Below are 19,297 nucleotides of genomic sequence, written 5' to 3'. Positions count from 1 at the left end.
TCGCCCTGGTGAAGGACGGCCTGAGCTCCAACATATAAATCGAGACCATAGTAATTAGTCCCATATTCATGAGGTTTTAGAGGGAAAGACAGATATAATTTATTTTCTAAGCATATATTAATTAATTTCTGCAAAACATTTACCAATGCGCTTGAACATAAAGAGCAAAATCAGAACTCAACAGGTGAGCAATCCAGCCCTTCTAAACCGACATGGAGCAGGAGAGATGAAAGAGACTGGACTGCAGCTTCATAAATTAGAAGTGAATAACGAACAAGAATAAAACGAGGAAGGAACAGAAGCATAACAGGAACAGGGAACAAACCCCAGGGAAGCCGACCTAAGGTTGCCACTTGGTCAGCATGGCTTGAGGCGCTCAACGGGATAGGCAGGAGCAACAAAGTGGTAACACTTGACAACAATACATAAATAATGAAACTGAAATTGAGAGGTGATCGAATGTCAATGAAGCTTGGTCAGGCAGGGAGTGACATCAGAGGTGTAATTAAGACCAAACAGAATACGGTTAAATGAGTGAAGGAGAAACAAAAATGTGTGATGAGCATCACAATAAGATGTTTAAAAAACAATATAATGAAATAATTCATTATATTCAACATAGGTCAGATTATGGTAGAAGCCAAGCATAATATGAAAGCCATAAAAAGGATCAAGGGAGTGCACACTAAATTACCCATACTGTCAATAGAAAAAGGTTAGAATTAAACAAATACAATTATAAAATATAAACAGATGATAAATCTCTACTAAAATACACTAATAGATTGTACGCCATAGGACCACAGTGTCACTTAGTTTTTACAACCTTTTTTGTCTTGACTGGGACTAATTTCAAGAGCGTTGTCCACAATGACTGGATCTATCCTAGATGGTTTTTTTAACCACTAAGTGGCTCCCATTTAGCTTCGTTGTTTGAATATTTATCCAATGTGGATAACTTCAAATTCTGGCACCGACCCATCCTTTGGGGGCTAAGACCACTGCTTTATCAGTCTATAAAATGCTGGGTTTTTAAGGAATGCATTAATTAGTGTAGTACATGCCGTCGCACAGTATAGCAGAGCTAAAACTAATTATGATTATGGAATGTACAAAATGTGTGTCAGATAAGAACTATGGATCGGAAAACTCATCCCTCGCATGAACTGCTGTCCATCAAAAATCTTAACCGGCAATGATGAAAGATACCCACTGACTATTACAAACTGAGTGCACTGGAACCCAGAGGATTCTTTCCCACACTCATGTCAAGTCTTACATGAGGCCCTTTCAGAGTGCTGTCAGTAGGACTTGTGTCGCAGTTCGACTGCTGGGTCTAGAACTTATTTGATTAGCATCAGACTATGTACACACAAATTATACGGCAATGCATTGCATTGCTCATGGCTAGCTAATAACAAGCATTTGCAATGCAATAGGTCTCGCATTAGGAAAGTTTGAGCTATTGGTCTTGTAAATGACAATTTTTTTATTTATGTGTTGGTTTTGAAAATAGCAAAATTAATAGCTTTGTCATTTACAATGACAATACTTTTAACTTTTGCAAATTTAATTGCAACGTGTTTTGTATTTACGTGACTTACATGTATTGATATCACAAATAACAATGGCTTTTAATTTTTTTAAATAATTAATACTTAAATAAAAGTTATTGTAATTTATAATGGCAATAGCTTAAACTTTAGTAAATAACTTTTGTGAAGATTATGTTCAGTGTATTTTATTGTGACAAAAATCCAAGAACAGAAGTGAAATATTAACATCTTTTTGTGACATTTGTAATAAAGCTTGAAACATTGAGAGAACATATTTGAACCAGTTGTTGTTGAATAGTTGCACAGATTGATGCTGTGGTGGCACTGAGTGATGTTGTGGTGGCAACAAGTGATGCTGTGGGTGTTCAGTGATGCTGTAGTAGCGCATAGTGATGTTGTAGTGCCCCTGAGTGATGCTGTGGTGCCCCTGAGTGATGCTGTGGTGGTGCGATAGATAGATAGACTGAGGGCAATAGATAGCTAGAGGGAGGGTGAAAGATAGATAGAGTGAGGGTGAAAGATAGATAGAGTGAGGGTGAAAGATAGATAGAGTGAGGGTGAAAGATAGATAGAGTGAGGGTGAAAGATAGATAGAGTGAGGGTGATAGATAGATAGATAGATAGATAGAGTGAGGGCGATCGATAGACAGATAGAATGACGGCGATAGATAGAGTGAGGGCGATAGATAGACAGATAGATAGAGTGAGGGCGATAGATAGATCAAGTGAGGGCAATAGATAGACAGACAGATAGAGTGAGGGCGATAGATAGAGTGAGGGCGATAGATAGAGGGCTATAGATAGATAGAGTGAGGGCGATAGATAGAGGGCTATAGATAGATAGAGTGAGGGCGATAGATAGAGGGCTATAGATAGATAGATAGAGTGAGGGCGATAGATAGATAGAGTGAGGGCGATAGATAGAGGGCGATAGATAGATAGATAGATAGATAGATAGATAGATAGATAGATAGATAGATAGAGGGCAATAGATATATATAGAGTGAGGGCGATAGATAGATAGATAGATAGATAGATAGATAGATAGATAGATAGATAGATAGATAGATAGATAGGACAGACAGATAGATAGAGGGCAATAGATATATATAGAGTGAGGGCGATAGATAGGTAGATAGATAGATAGATAGAGTGAGGGCGATAGATAGATAGATAGAGTGAGGGCGACAGACAGATAGATAGAGTGAGGGCGGCAGATAGATAGATAGATTGAGGGCAACAGATAGATAGAGTGAGGGCGATAGATAGATAGATAGAGTGAGGGCGATAGATAGATGTGTGTGGTTGTGTGTGTGGTTGTGTGTGTGTGTGTGTGGGTGTGTGTGTGGTTGTGTGTGGTTGTGTGTGGTTGTGTGTGTGTGTGAGAAGTTGTGCGTGTGGTTGTGTGTGTGGTTGTGTTCGGTTGTGTGTGGTTGAGTGTAGTTGTGTGTGGTTGTGTGTGATTGTGTGTGTGTGTGGTTGTGTGTGTGGTTGGGTGTGATTGTGTGTGTGTGGTTGTGTGTGGTTGTATGTGTATGGTTGTGTGTGTGGTTGTTTATGTGATTGTGTGTGTGGTGTGGTTGTGTGTGGTTGTGTGGTTGTATGTGTGTGGTTGTATGTGTGTGTGCGGTTAGAGAAGGATGTATGTGGAAGAGAGCAGCAGATCAGCACAGCAGAAGAGAACAGGGAGTTAAAGAAGGAGGTGGGTGGAAGAGAGCAGCAGATCAGCACGGAAGAAAAGAACAGGGAGTTAAAGAAGGAGGCGGGTGGAAGAGAGCAGCAGATCAGCACGGGAGAAAATAGCAGGGAGTTAAAGAAGGAGACGGGGTGGAAGAGAGCAGCAGATCAGCACAGGAGAAGAGAACAGGGAGTTAGAGAAAGAGGCGGTGGAAGAGAACAGCAGATCAGTATGGGAGAAGAGAACAGGTAATTAGAGAAGGAGGTGGGTGGAATAGAGCAGCAGATCAGCACAGGAGAAGAGAAAAGGAAGTTAGAGAAGGAGGCGGGGTGAAAGTAAACAGCAGATCAGCAAAGGAGAAGAGAACAGGGAGTTAGAGAAGGAGGCGGATGGAAGATAGCAGAAAGATCATCACAGGAGAAGAGAACAGGGAGTTAGAGAATGAGGCGGGAGGAAGAGAACAGCAGATTAGCATGGGAGAAGAGAACAGGGAGTTAGAGAAGGAGGTGGTGGAAGGGAATAGCAGATCAGCATAGGAGAAAACAAGCAAATGCAAGACCATTTTGGCACCCGCGCTTTAGATTTTAACATGGTAATTAAAAAAAATATGCAAAATGTTGTGAGATGGAAAGTTAGCATTTAGCGCTATATTATAGCTGTGATAAAGAAAGAGAAAGTGGAGAAGAAAGGGGAAGGTAAAAGAGAAAGAGTGTTTTAAGGAGGTTAGAAGAAAGAGATAGAGTGTTAAGAGAGTGTGAGAGTGCAAGAGGGGAAAAGTGCTGTGAGCCAGTATATTTAATAGATGGCGCAGTGAGTATAAGAGAAAACGGGAGTGTATCGCGGAAGGGAAAAACAAAAAATAACTCAGGAAGGGATCAGGAAGAGAGAATGTAGTTATGAACTGAGAACGAGGAAAGGGTTGCAAGGAACCGAGCGGAAACAACGCAGTGAGGAATGGGTGCCGAGGAGAGTGCAGTGGGCAGATGACAGTGAAAAAGCCATTTGAGGAGGGCGACAAAGTGTGGTGAGAGTGTGAACAGAAGCAACTTATCAAAGGACATCAAGGGCAACAAATGAGAGCCCTGAAGGAGAAAGGGCTCCTAGAGGATGTGAGAGGGAGGAAAAGGTGCAGTACAGGAAGAAACGCATTTTATTAGGTGAGAGTAAACTAACAAAAGAAAAAAAGTTGGGGAAAAAGAAGTTGTAGATGAGTATATAGTGTGTGGTGAATGCCTGGGTAGAGAAAGAGAATTGGGAAGACACTGAAGTGGGGATAGAGAGAACACACTTATTATCTTCTAGGGCCATTAAATAAGAACCCTTAATGTAGTGAGATACACGCAGGTGGGGCTTGAATGCTGAATTTGACTGAGACATGCGTTTTAGAAGTGTAAGTGATGCAGCAGCAGAAAGAAGCAGTCAACAGAGATGTTACTAGTTGTTGCAAGCAGGGAACAGCCTAGCGCAGTAAGAGGAGGGCCACTGGAATTCTACAGAACTGGAGTCTAAAATTATGCTGCAGGGTGACTAAATTGTGGGGCAACAGAATGAAAATTATGCAGCAATAATCTGGTTCCTCTTTGTTTTAAAAGCAGCTCAGCAAAACAATATACTGCGTTTTACATTTATTATTAACGTGTTGCTAAAGTAATGAAGGATTTGAGAGAATAGAAAAAGATGAAACATAAAAAAAATATTTGTCTAAAGTCTCCCTGTGAGGCTGAAGCAGCCGGCAGCGTGTGTAGCAACGAACGCTGCCTTAGAACAGTCGACCAATGAAGACACACAACACCGTCAATGGCCAATAAGACCGAAGCAATGCATGACGTAGTCAAAAGAGAGAAAAAAGTTTAACAAACCCCAGTCATCGTTCAACACTAATGGCCGAATTTCAAACGCTCAAAAGCTGCTCCGATGAGGCTATCCAATGTTCCAATAAATACCCAATAATGATCCAATGACAAGGAATATCCAATTATGGCAATTTCTTCACGTAATACGATGAGAGCGTATGTCCAGTGAAGGCTTTATTCAATTTGTTCGTTTAAAAACGATTATATTCCAATTAATTTAAAGCGAGCCAAGATTACAACTCCTGCAATGGAGTCAGCCAGTGAAGATTAATATTTTTGCCGTTGAGAAGATAAATAATGAAACGCCGCAGCTCGGCTTCAACAGGAAGCCAGGCAATCTGTGTTGGGACGGGGCGGGGCCAGAGAAATACAGGAAGCAGACGGGAGTCTACCCCGCGCTCCAGTGCCCGCCGGAAGATTTGCGTGACTGCGTCTCAGCGCGGCACCCGCCTGTTGCCCAGAATGACCGGATGGCTGCCGAGGGACACGAACAAAGAACCTGGTGAGTGGGGCGGCGGGGGTCTTGGTGCGCTTGTGTGTATGCGACGGCGGGGGTGTGTTCTCTGTATGTATGGGTGCGTGCTTGTGTGTGTGTCTCTGTGTATGCGTGTGTGTATGCAGTGTGTTTGTGTGCGACGGCGGGGATGTGTTCTCTGTATGTATGGGTGCGTGCATGGGTGCTTGTGTGTCTCTGTGAATGCGCATGCGTGTGTGGTGCTTGCGAGGCAGGAGATGGGCACAACGCCGTGAAGGGAGGGGGGGGAGGGGAGCGTGTGTGTATGCAGTGTGTGTGTGTGTGCGCGCGCGTGTGTGTGTGCGACGGCGGGGGTGGGTTCTCTGTATGTATGGGTGCGTGCATGGGCGCTTGTGTGTCTCTGTGTATGCGCATGCGTGTGTGGTGCTGTGCGCGGCCCCGAGGAGGAATCTGAGACAGCGACGCTCATGCTTGAGCTCCGTCTCAGATTCCTTCTAACACGCCAACAAAAGATGTCTCGCAGACAGCAGGCTTACGCCTGCTTTTTACGTCTGCGAGACCTAAAAAGATATTGTCAGTGCACAATGCACAATGCGAATTTAATGTTACACAGTGTTGATCACTTTCCAATAATTTCCAGCAATTAACATTTGAGTAATTAAAAAAAATATTGTTAAAATTGTTAACTCAGAGCATTCAAAATGATAAAATGTGTGCATACAAATATATTTTAATTTAAAAAGATGGATTTTGGAGCTTCATAATATTGTAAGTCCCAAACTAGAAGAAATGACTCATCAACTTCGGTCAAGGGGTGGCCAGCATTTTGATTTTGTGTCACTCTGGACTTTCTGACTTCAAACAGGCACTGAAGGAAGCCTCACAGACGTACCTGCTCTGTGGAACTCATGCTATTCACAGTTTCCAGGTAGGTCCTGCAGGACATTTTTACTAACATTCTAGGTTCTAATTGTGGAGATTAAGTCCGTCAATAGAACAAACCATCACCTTGTGTCTGATTGCATGCACTCCTCATACATCGCCAGACGGGGACGACTTAGTGGGTGAAAGAGTTCCTGGAACTATTTCATCATGTTCACTATTTTTAGAATTCTGTTGATTTTAAAGTAATGTATTTTACCATGTATTTTTATTGCTGACATTTTTTTTTATTATTTTCAGTTTTACATTGCTTATGCATTGATCACATTTCACCATTATTTTTTTCAGTGATAGACTTTCATTTTCATACACTTTGAACTAGTCATCTGCTTCCTATTTTTTTGCCTTTTCACCTCATAAATTGTGTGTCTTCTACTAAATCATGCGGCCTCTCAAATTCTATTAATCTTAACATTAGTTAGTTAATGAACAAAGAACAAACTAGAACAAAGGCTATGAACAAGCAATCGACATGCTAGAAGCAGTCTTCAAATAAATGGTCTTTTACACAAGTGCCAAAACCCTACACAAAGCAAGGGATATTTCTTAGATCACATTAAAACCACCCAAACATTCATTTATTCAGTGAATGACTCAATAATTATCAACCAGCTTGGCCATGATCAGATCCCATTTCTCCAAAACCTTCCTATCAGCCAGTACCAAAAACAAGCTGAACCCTTTCACACCAAAAACCAATACTCCTGACATACCTAACTTCAGTTTCAGCCTCCTTCTCATCAATACCATAATTAAATCTGATGCATTCATTCTTTTGAACCCTTACAATGCCCACTCTCCAGAAAACCTTAAAAAAAACTACTGATCATTTCAAAGAAGATGAGTAGAACTAAAAGAAAAAAAAAGAACTAGGCGTGGTTTTCAATTACTGACAGAATGGACAGTCTTTCATGCTCTCTCAGGAGACAGTGGTCTGAAGCAGCATCACTGCCACCAAACCAACCTTTAAAACATCTAGGAGAACATACAAAGGCAAAGGCCGTCATTGAAAATAGAATAGAAATAAAACTCAATAAGAGACCAAAACAAGCACTGAAAATGCAATAGGTCTCGCCTTTGAATACGTTAAAGCCATTTCTTTGCTAATGGTATTGTATAGCAAAGCAAAGCAAATGGCTTAATGAAAGGCGAGACCAATTGCATTTGTAATGCTCGTTTTCAGTTTCTAATGACTACTGCAAACATGGAAAAAGTAACACGAAGACCAGTCGAACATTTAGCAATCCTGAAAATTAGCTCCGGAGTCCTCTCCTTGGAGTCGTTCGTCTTAACTCACGATTACACAAGCCAAGCTCAGGTGAGCGCTGAGTGGCAGTCCAGCACCTTCCTGGCTGAGTAGTCGGTTCAAACTATGAGTGGGAGCAGAGGTATGCAGAGCTTGGGCGGGACACAAGCAACCTATCGTAGGTATCTGCACCAGCGATCAGATGACGGCCTGGTGAGGCAGACCTGTATTGCAGCACACATTTCACCGACAGACCAGCCGTACTCAAGACGAAATTGCGCATTTGTGAATCAGTTGCAAGTCAACAAGCTATTGGTTCAACAGACGCTGCCTGTAGAGCGGAGTATGGCAGGATGTTGACACACAGGTGTTCACCCATCCCATTGGTCGCTGGTATTACCTAGATGCTTTTGGGACTGGGGCAGATCGGAAACTACCAACTTACCGAAAGCAAACACACTAAACCAACAGTTACGAAGGTGGCAGAAAAGGGGAAGTATAGGGGAAAAGATCTGCGACAAGCCCATAATAGACAAAATTAGCAAACATTTCCAGCCAATCCTAGCTACGGAACAGTCTCTTAGACGAGGGAGTCAATGAACACGAGAGCTCTATTAACCAATCCCAAAACGAGAGTCACACAAACCAATCCTAGATCATTACGGTTTCCCAAATAGCCTAGAATATATCTCCTTCTCGATTGGCTGCAAGTACTTTTCAGTGCCCATGCTCGTTTCAATTTTAAAACAGAATTAAACTACGGAAGCACACTGCGTGTTTTGTTTCATCCGTCTTTCTCGGTAAAGGTGGACATGGAGTCGCCACAAGCCCCAGACATGGAGCGGGGTAGTGCAAAAGTAAGGATGAGGTGGGCCTTCTGTGGTGAACTCCAAAGCAGCACTCCTATGTGGTGATTGACATGAAGTCCTTATAGCTGAGAATGGCACTGTTGTGGTATGATTCTAAAACCGGTAACCGTAGCACATTCAAAATGCACTCGAGTCGAGGGAGATGTTGTGGTGATGTGAGTCCCAAGAATGCAATCTGTGGTGGGGTTTGTCTTTTTGAACACTGGAGCACAATACAAGTCTGCAAACATTTTTATGTACAGGCTGTCACAAAAGTAAAATCAGGGCTTTCTTCTGGGCGGGTCCTCCGCTGTCAGACCAGGTTGTACTAAAACTAACTGTGAACATATCACTATAGGGCGCTATATTTATGTCCCTAACTTTAATATCAAGAACAAGAACCGCCCACTTAAGAAAGTGGATGGCCTAGCAACCAAAGCAGCTAAGTTTCATAACTTCTGTCCTGCTGTTTATGTTCTGCATGTGTCGGTCTTGACGAGACGCTGAGTGTGATCTCTTTTTGAGACGGCCCACTTGGACGGGCTCGTCTTACTTCCTTTTGGCGTAAAAGGTTTCTTATCTTTATGGGGCCAACATGGCCCCATAAAGATAAGAAACCTTTAACGCCAAAAGGAAGTCAGACGAGCCCGTCCAAGTGGGCCGTCTCAAAGAGAGAAAAGTCTACGTCCCAGAATGCTCTTTCCCAATGGCTGGTCACCGTTTAGCATAAGCGTTGACGCCGGCCAATGGGAAAGAGGGGCGAGGCTTAAAGCCCTGAAATCTCCTAAAAAACATAAAATCTCGCCAGCAAGACTGTGCATGTGCGCAGCCCACACAGGCGAGAACTAAAAACTATTTGAAATCTTCAATGCTCGACTATCTGGTAATCTCAGCCATCAACACAGGCCATCTTCTTTCAAAATACTTAAGATTAGAGAATAATTTGAGCTAAAACCATCTCTGGTACTCACCTCAAGACTGGTACAATCCCTACGCTTCACAAATAACAACTGGACCGCCAGTGGATTGCATTGTAACTTTAGAATGCATTGCTTCTTGTACCAACCATCATGCCACATGGAAGACTCAACTCCCACCCCACACTGCTAAAGCCTCTGCATGAAGCCTCAACCCTCACTGGCTCAACATCATAAATGCATCCCTTTCACTGAAAAGGCCTTATCCTCACCCTAACTCCTGAAAACCCAAAAGCCAACTCAATAGAAACAAGAACTACTAACCTATCTCTGGATTCATGTTCATTGTCAAACTTTTGGAAACTGTTGCATAAGAAAATCATCTGCACGTAAGCAAGCACACCCTGATAAAATATCATCAATCAGGATTTAGAGAGGGAGAAAAGCATAGAAACAGCAATGCTGAAAGTCATGAGCGATTCCCTATAAACCAATGATGTAGAGGAGTCCCCCCTAACCCCGGTAAACTTTTCCGCTGCCTCTAATACAGCAGCCCACAATATTCTGTACAATTTTTAGAAGAGTTGGATTTCAGGGTACAATTCTCAGCTAGTAAAATTGTATTTCAACAAACGTTCACAAATTATGACAACTTAAGATACCATATCTAATCCGTCATCTCTGTGTACAGTACCACACGCTCCATTCTGGCTCACTTCCTTTTTAATCTTCATAATAAACCAACTGATGATAAACTCATGATTAACCTCAACATCAACAACCACCAATATGCATATAGCCTCCATTATCCAAATCCATCTAAGAATGGCCTTTTAACTACCCATCAAACAAACAGACAATATCTGGAGGTGACAAAACCTATATCTAAATCTCTTCTGCGATTAAAAAAAATCTTCTCTTAGGAAAAGTGCCATTCTTTCCCATCCCCCCTTAAGCACTCTGAAAATATAAAACTACAACCCCAACAATATAAATTAGCCAAATCCCTCCCTACATTACAGTGTAAGCTGAAGAAACACATTCAACCCAAACATCCAATGAATTGTGTCCAGATCTTCCATGCCCTCTGCCCAAACCTCTTCTCCCTATGGTCTATCCGTGTATGTACTGTGAGGGTGCAACCTCTCTCACTGCCCCCAACTCTAACTACATATTCATACACAGTCCTAATACCTATTTATACTCACCATAACATAATGCGCGTAAAAAGCAAATATCAGAATATGTATCTTTTACTGTATGTTTATCTGTCTATTATACATGTTGCTTTTTGTTTTTGCGAGCCCCCTCGGACACAACTTCCCTTACATCTACACAAGCACTGTAACTCCCTATGTAATGTCCAGCAGAACAGAGTCCATGCTATGCAAAACTATACAAATAAAAGTCCTGATGTCTCGCTTTCATACATTTGTTCTAAACCAGCAATATTATTTCCACCGGGCAAACTTGTATTGGGTCCAAATTAGAGTATTTTTTTTATTGGCCCAATAAAGTATTGCTAGGGTATGGACAGAAATATCAGGCAGCACCACATTAACAGTGGTATAGAGATAATCACTGGAAAGCAATTAAAACTTTAAACAATTGGCAATGAAATTTCACAAAAATGGATTGTGTCCAGGCTACATATAATAAATATATAGGAGGTCTCTAACAACAGATGAAGTACATTGACCACATGCAATAGGAAATTAGCTAAAACTTTCCAACTGAAAATAATTACAATATTGGGTGGCTGGCTGTGCTCTGCATAAAACATTATTGTGTCGGAAAACAATTAAATATAAAAATTAAAATACCTATAAGATGTTCAGAAATATTGATTGATTGTTATTTGCAGAAATTGAATTCCAGAGTTTGCATAAAAAGAGTGTTTTTGTTTTGCTAATAATTTTAGCCCAAATAATGAATCTTCACAAAGCTTTCACCAAAAATGTTCATCCACCTCCGCTCCTTCCCAGAACGTTTTGGGCAATCCATCAATCTATGGCAGTGCACATTATACTTATGTCAATTGCGCATAACTGGCGAATTTCAGATATACTTCGGTTTTAAAACTGTAGCTTTATTATTACAAGACCTATGTATAAGTTTCATTTAAGCTTAGTTTTTTCAGTGAATACAACCTTCACTATTGAATCAAATATCAATGGTGTGTAATACATTATTTGGTTAAGACCACTGAAACATGCATGGGCGTCTGCCTGCCATCATTAGGTACGACAAAGCCCTTTGGGTGATTTTCTGGTGGGTTGCAAATCTAAGTATGCAATCATGATTGCTCACATGTACACCAATGAAGATGCTCTGATGGCACTGAACTGCCATAACATTTTAAGTGTCGGATGTGATGGACAACTTGGACTGCAAGGGAGAGCTGGGTAGACTGTATCCGGTAGAAGGAGTGCCTGGCCCACCATCTGCCTGAATCAAGCACTTTGGGTGTGGAAAGACATTCAGTGTTCGAGTGTGGGCTCAAATCTTGGCATGCAGGGTCCAAATGCCATCAAACCTGTGGCACTTTTAGAAAATATTGGTGCCCCTGTGATGCACAGCCTGAAGGGCACAAATACAATACATACCCCTTCCTAGAAGAAGATTGGTTTCTCAAAAGGGCTAGCACCTTCATTGTTCGAGCTTCTAAAGGTGCAGCCCAAGTTGCTGAGGTTAGACCCAGATGAGAGCCTCATGCATTGGCCTGGGAGGCCCAAGAGGCAAACATGATGGAAGGGATGTGTTTCCAGTATTTGTGCAAACACCAGCAGGGGTGCTGCTCTCAAATGAGTGAGCTCCTAAAGCAGGAGGAAGTTATTCTGAAGCATCTGCAGCCAGAGCACGTTTTTGTGTCCAAGATTGCCAGCTTGGCTTTCCCCCATGAAGTTTGTGTTCTGTGGACGGAGCTTGAGAGCCAGAGAACGGTGGCATACTATGAAAAAATGCACTCCAGTGCCACTGCACAGCTCCTAGTGAGGGGTCAGCTGCAGGGATGCACATGATGAGCTAGATTCTGTAATCGAGACCACAAAGGATAGAGCCGGTCATGTAGCGCTTGGAAGCTAGAAGTGAGTTTATCTCTTTAGTGGCCTAAATGACGCAAGATTTTTTTTTTTACAGCGATATGTGAATCCCCGTTCAGAGACTTGGTAGGCAATTTCTGGAGAGCTTGTGGCAACAATACAATATTCAAATAAGACGTTGGTGTTTGTGGCTCTGGCACTGTGGCGACCAGCAAGAATTTGGTCTACTGCGTGCACTGGTGTACAGTGCACTGGAGCGTCATAAACACTGAAAATCAGCACAGACAGTGCAGAGCCTCGAGTTATCACACATGGAAACGAGCTAATGCAGGGCATCTCAGACTAGGACCTGCAGAAAAGACCAGAGCCAGAGGCACAGTCCACTCTCCAGACACATTCAGAGGTGGAATTCGGGGGCATAACGCAGGCCCCCAGAGCCCCTACGGTGGAGGGGGCCCCCAACCATTCAGGGGGGACCATTTAGCCCAATGACTATCTGACGGATATGGTGGACCCATGAGTACCTCGTCACATTCTGCAGGGGGTCCCATCATGTTTAGTTACGCCACTGGTGGAACTCTGGTCAGTAGCATGGACAGTGCGTTCATATACACCAGGTTTGCAGCATAGGGGAGGCCCTTTCTCTGTATGTGAGAGCAGTGCCTTAGTCCTGTGGAAAAGTAGTTATTTTGCATGAGGAGTGAGCAAGAGGCGAAGCAGTCACTTTTACTAGTATTTTATGAATGAGGGCGTGTTTGAGATTGGGGAGTAGAATGGGTAAGACGGTCTATTTTTTTTTAACTATTCTTTTTATTGTTGACTTCTTCAAAGGTTACAAGTACATATCAGGATTGCAATATCCATGTGATGAGTGTCTATCTTAATGTTTCATTTTTTGTTCTTCTTCAAAGGCTGAACTGACCAGCTACTAAGTAAAATCTTCTTGCGTGTGCCTTCGAAAAGGTGTTCTTTTTCATCTTGGCTCATAGATTGACACCTCTTCCAATTTGACAGTAGAAATGTGTAGCCACGGCCGAGATTTTTGTTTACAAAGTATGGAGTTGGGTGGCTCCTAGGCTTAGTGTTTCAAGTGTGTTAAGAATGAATTGAATTGAATTGAATTGAATAAAATTTATAACGCTCAAACAATAACCCGAAAGCATCAAGGCGCCTAACAAAGCATATCAAAATTTATAAGCCTGACACCATTACAAATAGGCCTGCACAAAGAGATGTGTCTTCAGAGCACTTCTGAATGCCTGAAGAGTGGGTAAGGATCTTAGTTCCAATGGGAGGGCATTCCACCACTTGGGCGCCAAGGTGGAAAAAGCCCTGCCACCCCATTTAGCTCTTCTAGAGCGAGGGACTGACAGGAGAAGTCTACTAGAGGAACGCAGGTCCCTGGAGGGAGTATAGCGGGACAGGATAGATCCTACACCAGTGGTACTATTTTTAGCAAGGGCCCTATAGGTCATACATAGGGTCTTGAAACGGATACGATCCTCAACAGGGAGCCAGTGTAGCAGCTTTCTGGCCGCTGTGGCTGAGGTACGTTTGGGGAGATCCAGCACAGAGTGTGCGCACATGCAATGAAAGGAAGGAAATAGCAGGACAAAAACCCTCATTTACCTTACACAATACAATTACAAAACCCTACACTCCCCACAGCCCCTCATAACGTTCTTACCAAAATAACAGACCCTCACAAAGCCCCTCAAAATCATCAGATGACATTCACAAAGTCAACTACAACACATCACAGCACCCCAAAGGTTATTCACAAAGCCCTCAAGAGACTTTCACAAAACTCGAGCACCCAAGAGACATTCACAAGTCCAACAGACCCTCACAAAGTCTCCCAACAGACCTTCACGTATCTCCACAACAGAACCTCGCTAAGCCTCCTAACACATCAAACCCAAAATGCTGAAAATGTCCCCCCAAAAAGTCATAAAACCCCCCAAAAACTCTTGCAGTGCCTCTAAAAGATCACAAAAACCACCAAAAGACCATAACAAAGGGCCCACCAAAATCAAAAAGCCCCCAAAACACCTCCCAACATACCCTCACAAAGCCACCAATACCAGCATTAACTTTTACAGACAGTCTACATAGCCTCCAACGTGCCCTAGGAATACTGTTTCTTACATTCTAGATGATTTTCGAGAGCTACCTAAATATTTTTGATATAAAGACATGTTCATGAAAATCCTTGACTGTCAATGAAGAAACGGGCCAGAATGGCCTAATCTATCAAATAAAACACTAGCAAATCCATAAATAAGAACTAAGTGTTAGATTAAATAATACAACAGCACAATACATGACAAGATATCAGCCCGGCTGCGCTCACACATCAGCACCAGCCCTGTGGAGAAACAATCCTACAATACCAATGTTGTAAAAAGTACCATGAAACTACAGCATTATGATCAACATGAGATGGTCTCACTGGCGTCCCAGCACAACCACAGTAAGCAGCCCCAGCAAGACTAAAGGAAGAAAGGGCAAGGAAATAGAACTGCCATTTTCTCTTGAAGGGAGGGCTCCTTCCAAGACCCTCTGTCATGCGAGGAAACATGTGCCTCACACCCCCAAAAAAGCATCTACTGTGAGGATCATGGAATGCTGTGAAATAACCACAATCCACACCCCAGTGTGTATGAAGAGGATGTATAAAGTACTTACGCTCCCAGCCCATAGTTCTGCTGATCTTCCTGTTAATTTATAATATACATATATCGTTTCTCCCTTTTTAAAATTGATAAAACGGCAGTCAGGACCAGTAAAATCTTCTACTGCTTTACCACGACACAACAACACTGGAAAAAAGAGAAAAAGAAAAAGGCTTTAGTGTGATGGAACGACAACTGCCAATCGTTGCAAGCACTAACATAAGTACAACAGTCGTTGAAGACGAGCAGTGAAGACGAGCAGTGAAAAGGCTAATATTAGGACGTTTGGACAGCACTTGATGGACACACTTCCTCAAACCCCCTACCCCCCACAATATCGACAGCAGTGCAAGATTCCTTCTGCAGCGCATAGTAGGTACATTGTGTACAGGTGGTACGTAAGCGTCCTGTAAACGCGCACACCCTCTGCAGAGAGTAACAATGCAAGCTTCCCTCACACACAGAACTGGTTCACCCATAGCAGCAGCAACCCAAGCTTACCCAACCAAACTGGTAAACACTAACCCTGGTCGGAGTTCGCAGAGTTGCACTATGCGGAACTCCGCAAAGTGCAAAAAAATCTCAGCCGCAATACGCGGAGCTCCACAAGCGGCGGGGTAGAATAGAAAAATGCTGTTCGCGCTGATTGCACAGTGCAATCATTGCGAACTGCACCATGCACAGCACAAGCGGTCCCTGCTTTCCTTTTCTGTTGCTTGAGTAGATTTTTACTCGAACGGCAGCTTACTCAACGCGAACAGGCAGTTTCTCAACGTGAGCTGTCGCAAGTTTATGCGACCACTCGCAATGAGAAACCTGACACCCCCCCTTGCGTTGAGAAATCTCACCGGGATGTTGATTTTCCACGCTCGTGAACTTGATGTTGACGATCGCAAACAAGGAAAAATCTCGCTGGGAGCTGATTTTCATCGCTCGCGGTGGGCAACTTGACATTGACGAACGCGAGCGAGGAAATAAACTCTGCTCCGCATTTTTCGGAACTCCCCGAGCTCCACGTAACGTGGAGTGCGGAACACTCCACAAACTACACGAGCGGATGGGTTAGTAACTCCACCGCCATGGGTTAGTAAACACCATGGACAGCAGAAGTGCATGATTCCCTCAAATACACAGCACAGGGACAGCACTGAGGGCAGCAATGCATGCTTCACTCAAATACACTGTTTAAAGTTAAGGAGGTAGGCCCCGGGACGTAGGGTAGGCTGGACCGTATATAATTTTTAGAAAAACAAGTGCCACCCCCACCAATTCTCAGTGCTCTTTACTGCGAGCAAACAAATCAAAAATGAATTACAGATTTGTTTGGTATATTTATTTTTACCTTTTGCTTTAGAAATTTCAACGTATAAACTCAGACGAGTTGTCTGAGAAAGACACTCAACATGTAAAAACTACTAGACAATAATGCAACAAAAAAGAATATACATCACAAAGCTTTCGAAAAAAATTCCAAAAGAAACACACAATTAGTATGATACACATTTCATAGTGAATAATCGTTTGGAAACATTCATCAAATTGATTGGAACATTTACTCAACCAAAAACAATATATCAACTCAATGAAAGAGACACGTTCTGGAAAAACATTGGAAGAATATAGACAAATTAATCATATAGTCAGTGAGACCCAGAAATAAATTCTGTATCCTTTACAAATTCCTCCAATGGTGCCGACGCGTTTCGAGACCGTAAGACAAGTTGACGGACTCTCATCAGGGCTCATTCAATGTAGTGCTAAAGGTGTGTGTTAAAAACAAAGAGAGAGCAACATGTCACCAATTGTTTTCAATACCCAGGTGACTGCCCCCCATACCCCTCTAGGCCCTTTTAGTACCTGAAAGTGGCTCCGGAGGCCTGATCTCAGGGATCTGTTAGCACCAATACTTGTAGCGGGACCGTGTTATCTGTAAGATAACATCAAGCTTAAAATGCCGTCAGGCAGTGCATATTCAGTTAGTACAAACGCGGGCGAGCCCGCGGACCATCAAAGAAGAAATCAAATTCATACCTAGGACAGTACCAAGGTTTCTCCCTGTCCCTTTCTCATTTCAAGTGTCCTGTCGTTCCATCTTTATACCTGTAAAGTGCGAACCAGAGTCGCCGCATTAGACTGTTTTACCGACTCACACACTTAAAATGCGCAAAGATGTTTAAGAACCAAGGTTTTAGATTTTAACCCGCCTACCTGGAGACTCAGCGTTTTCTCAATGGTCTCAGGTAAACAGGCGTGCTGTTCGTTCTAGTAAGGGGGCGAGAGAGCGTAGCATTGTTTAAGAGCCTGCTCCAAGACATACTATTTGCAAAACAGGCAATACGCAGGTTGGGTTCATGTCCAAATTTACCTTAACTGGCGCGTCTTGGGATCTCAATAAAATTAATGATCCTTCGTACATCAAGTTCAAGCGGGTTAGGGCAAAGCCGTACTTTTACCCGTGTCTGTGCCTGCAGCCTGTCAAACAAAGGCGAAAGACTCATGAGATATCGTCTCCGTTTGCGCATATGGAGAAAGCCACTGATTGTTATGCGGAGCACTCACCAATTCGGTAGGCGCTCCGTCGTCAATCTCCCAGGTTCGATTCCGAATCAGTACTGCCATGTTTGGGGCGGGGATTTAAACCTTTATTTAGCGCAAGGAATTCTGGGACATGTAGTTTAAAGAAAGTTGCACAAAATGCGGAGTAACAGGATTAAAGCCTCGATACTTCCGACATACTGTTCAATCCAGTTTGGGCGCTGTTAAATCGCATAATCAGATACGCCTCCTTACGCAGGAGGGTTTCCTCAATGTCAACAAGACCTTTTTTGGTGGGCATTGTGTACAACACTGTCCAAGAGAAATCAGTTTCTGTGTGTAATTTATCAATAAAGTGTTGGACCATTGGGGCGCTAAGCACTTTATTTTTGATTCGTGATCGATGCTGTGTTATCCTAGTGTTCATTTGCTGGTTAGTCTTCCCTATATAGAGTTTGGGGCAATCACAGATGATGGCGTACACAACATTTTTGGTCCTACAGTTTGGAGAACCCTTTATTGGTCCATTTAACACACACCTTTAGCACTACATTGAATGAGCCCTGATGAGAGTCCGTCAACTTGTCTTACGGTCTCGAAACGCGTCGGCACCATTGGAGGAATTTGTAAAGGATACAGAATTTATTTCTGGGTCTCACTGACTATATGATTAATTTGTCTATATTCTTCCAATGTTTTTCCAGAACGTGTCTCTTTCATGGAGTTGATATATTGTTTTTGGTTGAGTAAATGTTCCAATCAATTTGATGAATGTTTCCAAACGATTATTCACTATGAAATGTGTATCATACTAATTGTGTGTTTCTTTTGGAATTTTTTTCGAAAGCTTTGTGATGTATATTCTTTTTTGTTGCATTATTGTCTAGTAGTTTTTACATGTTGAGTGTCTTTCTCAGACAACTCGTCTGAGTTTATACGTTGAAATTTCTAAAGCAAAAGGTAAAAATAAATATACCAAACAAATCTGTAATTCATTTTTGATTTGTTTGCTCGCAGTAAAGAGCACTGAGAATTGGTGGGGGTGGCACTTGTTTTTCTAAAAATCACTCAAATACACAGCACAGGGACAGCACTGAGGGCAGCAATGCATGCTTCACTCAAATACACAGCACAGGGACAGCACTGAGGGCAGCAATGCATGCTTCACTCAAATACACAGCACAGGGAAAGCACGGAGGGCAGCAATGCTTGCTTCACTCAAACAACAAAAGTGAAGCCCAGGCAGCAACACTGCAAGCTTCCTTCACACACACGATATAAGCATTAAAAGAGCATGCCACAATATGCACGTGCCCTACAACTAACCGTAGGAAGGATGAGGCATTGGCAAGGATCAGTGGAGATTCAAGCTTCGCCCAGTGGTGGTGTCAGGGGAGAGATAGAACTCAGATCAAAGCATGGGAACTGAGTACCAGGACAGGGCTGGAGATAAATGGGACACAGGCAGGAATTGTGGCTGGGGGCAAGCACTGTAACAGGGTGGATGGGACATGGACAGATATCAGGGCAA

At 42.7% G+C, this 19,297-nt stretch overlaps 1 protein-coding gene across 2 annotated transcripts in view; it reads right to left on the bottom strand.

Annotated features, from left to right (window-relative positions):
• MIA3 (MIA SH3 domain ER export factor 3) overlaps positions 1-19,297 on the bottom strand; it is a 340,580-nt gene that overhangs the window by 299,402 nt on the left and 21,881 nt on the right. For both annotated transcript variants that reach the window (XM_086927939.1, XM_086927940.1), the window contains exon 2: positions 15,245-15,378. In XM_086927939.1, the coding sequence (XP_086784065.1) occupies positions 15,245-15,378 (134 nt within the window). The remainder of the gene's footprint in view (positions 1-15,244; positions 15,379-19,297) is intronic.

This window comes from Lissotriton vulgaris, chromosome 6 (genome assembly GCF_964263255.1).
Source record: "Lissotriton vulgaris chromosome 6, aLisVul1.2, whole genome shotgun sequence".
In the NCBI taxonomy this organism is placed as follows: Eukaryota; Metazoa; Chordata; class Amphibia; order Caudata; family Salamandridae; genus Lissotriton; species Lissotriton vulgaris.
This window is presented reverse-complemented; position numbering and strand designations above follow the sequence as displayed.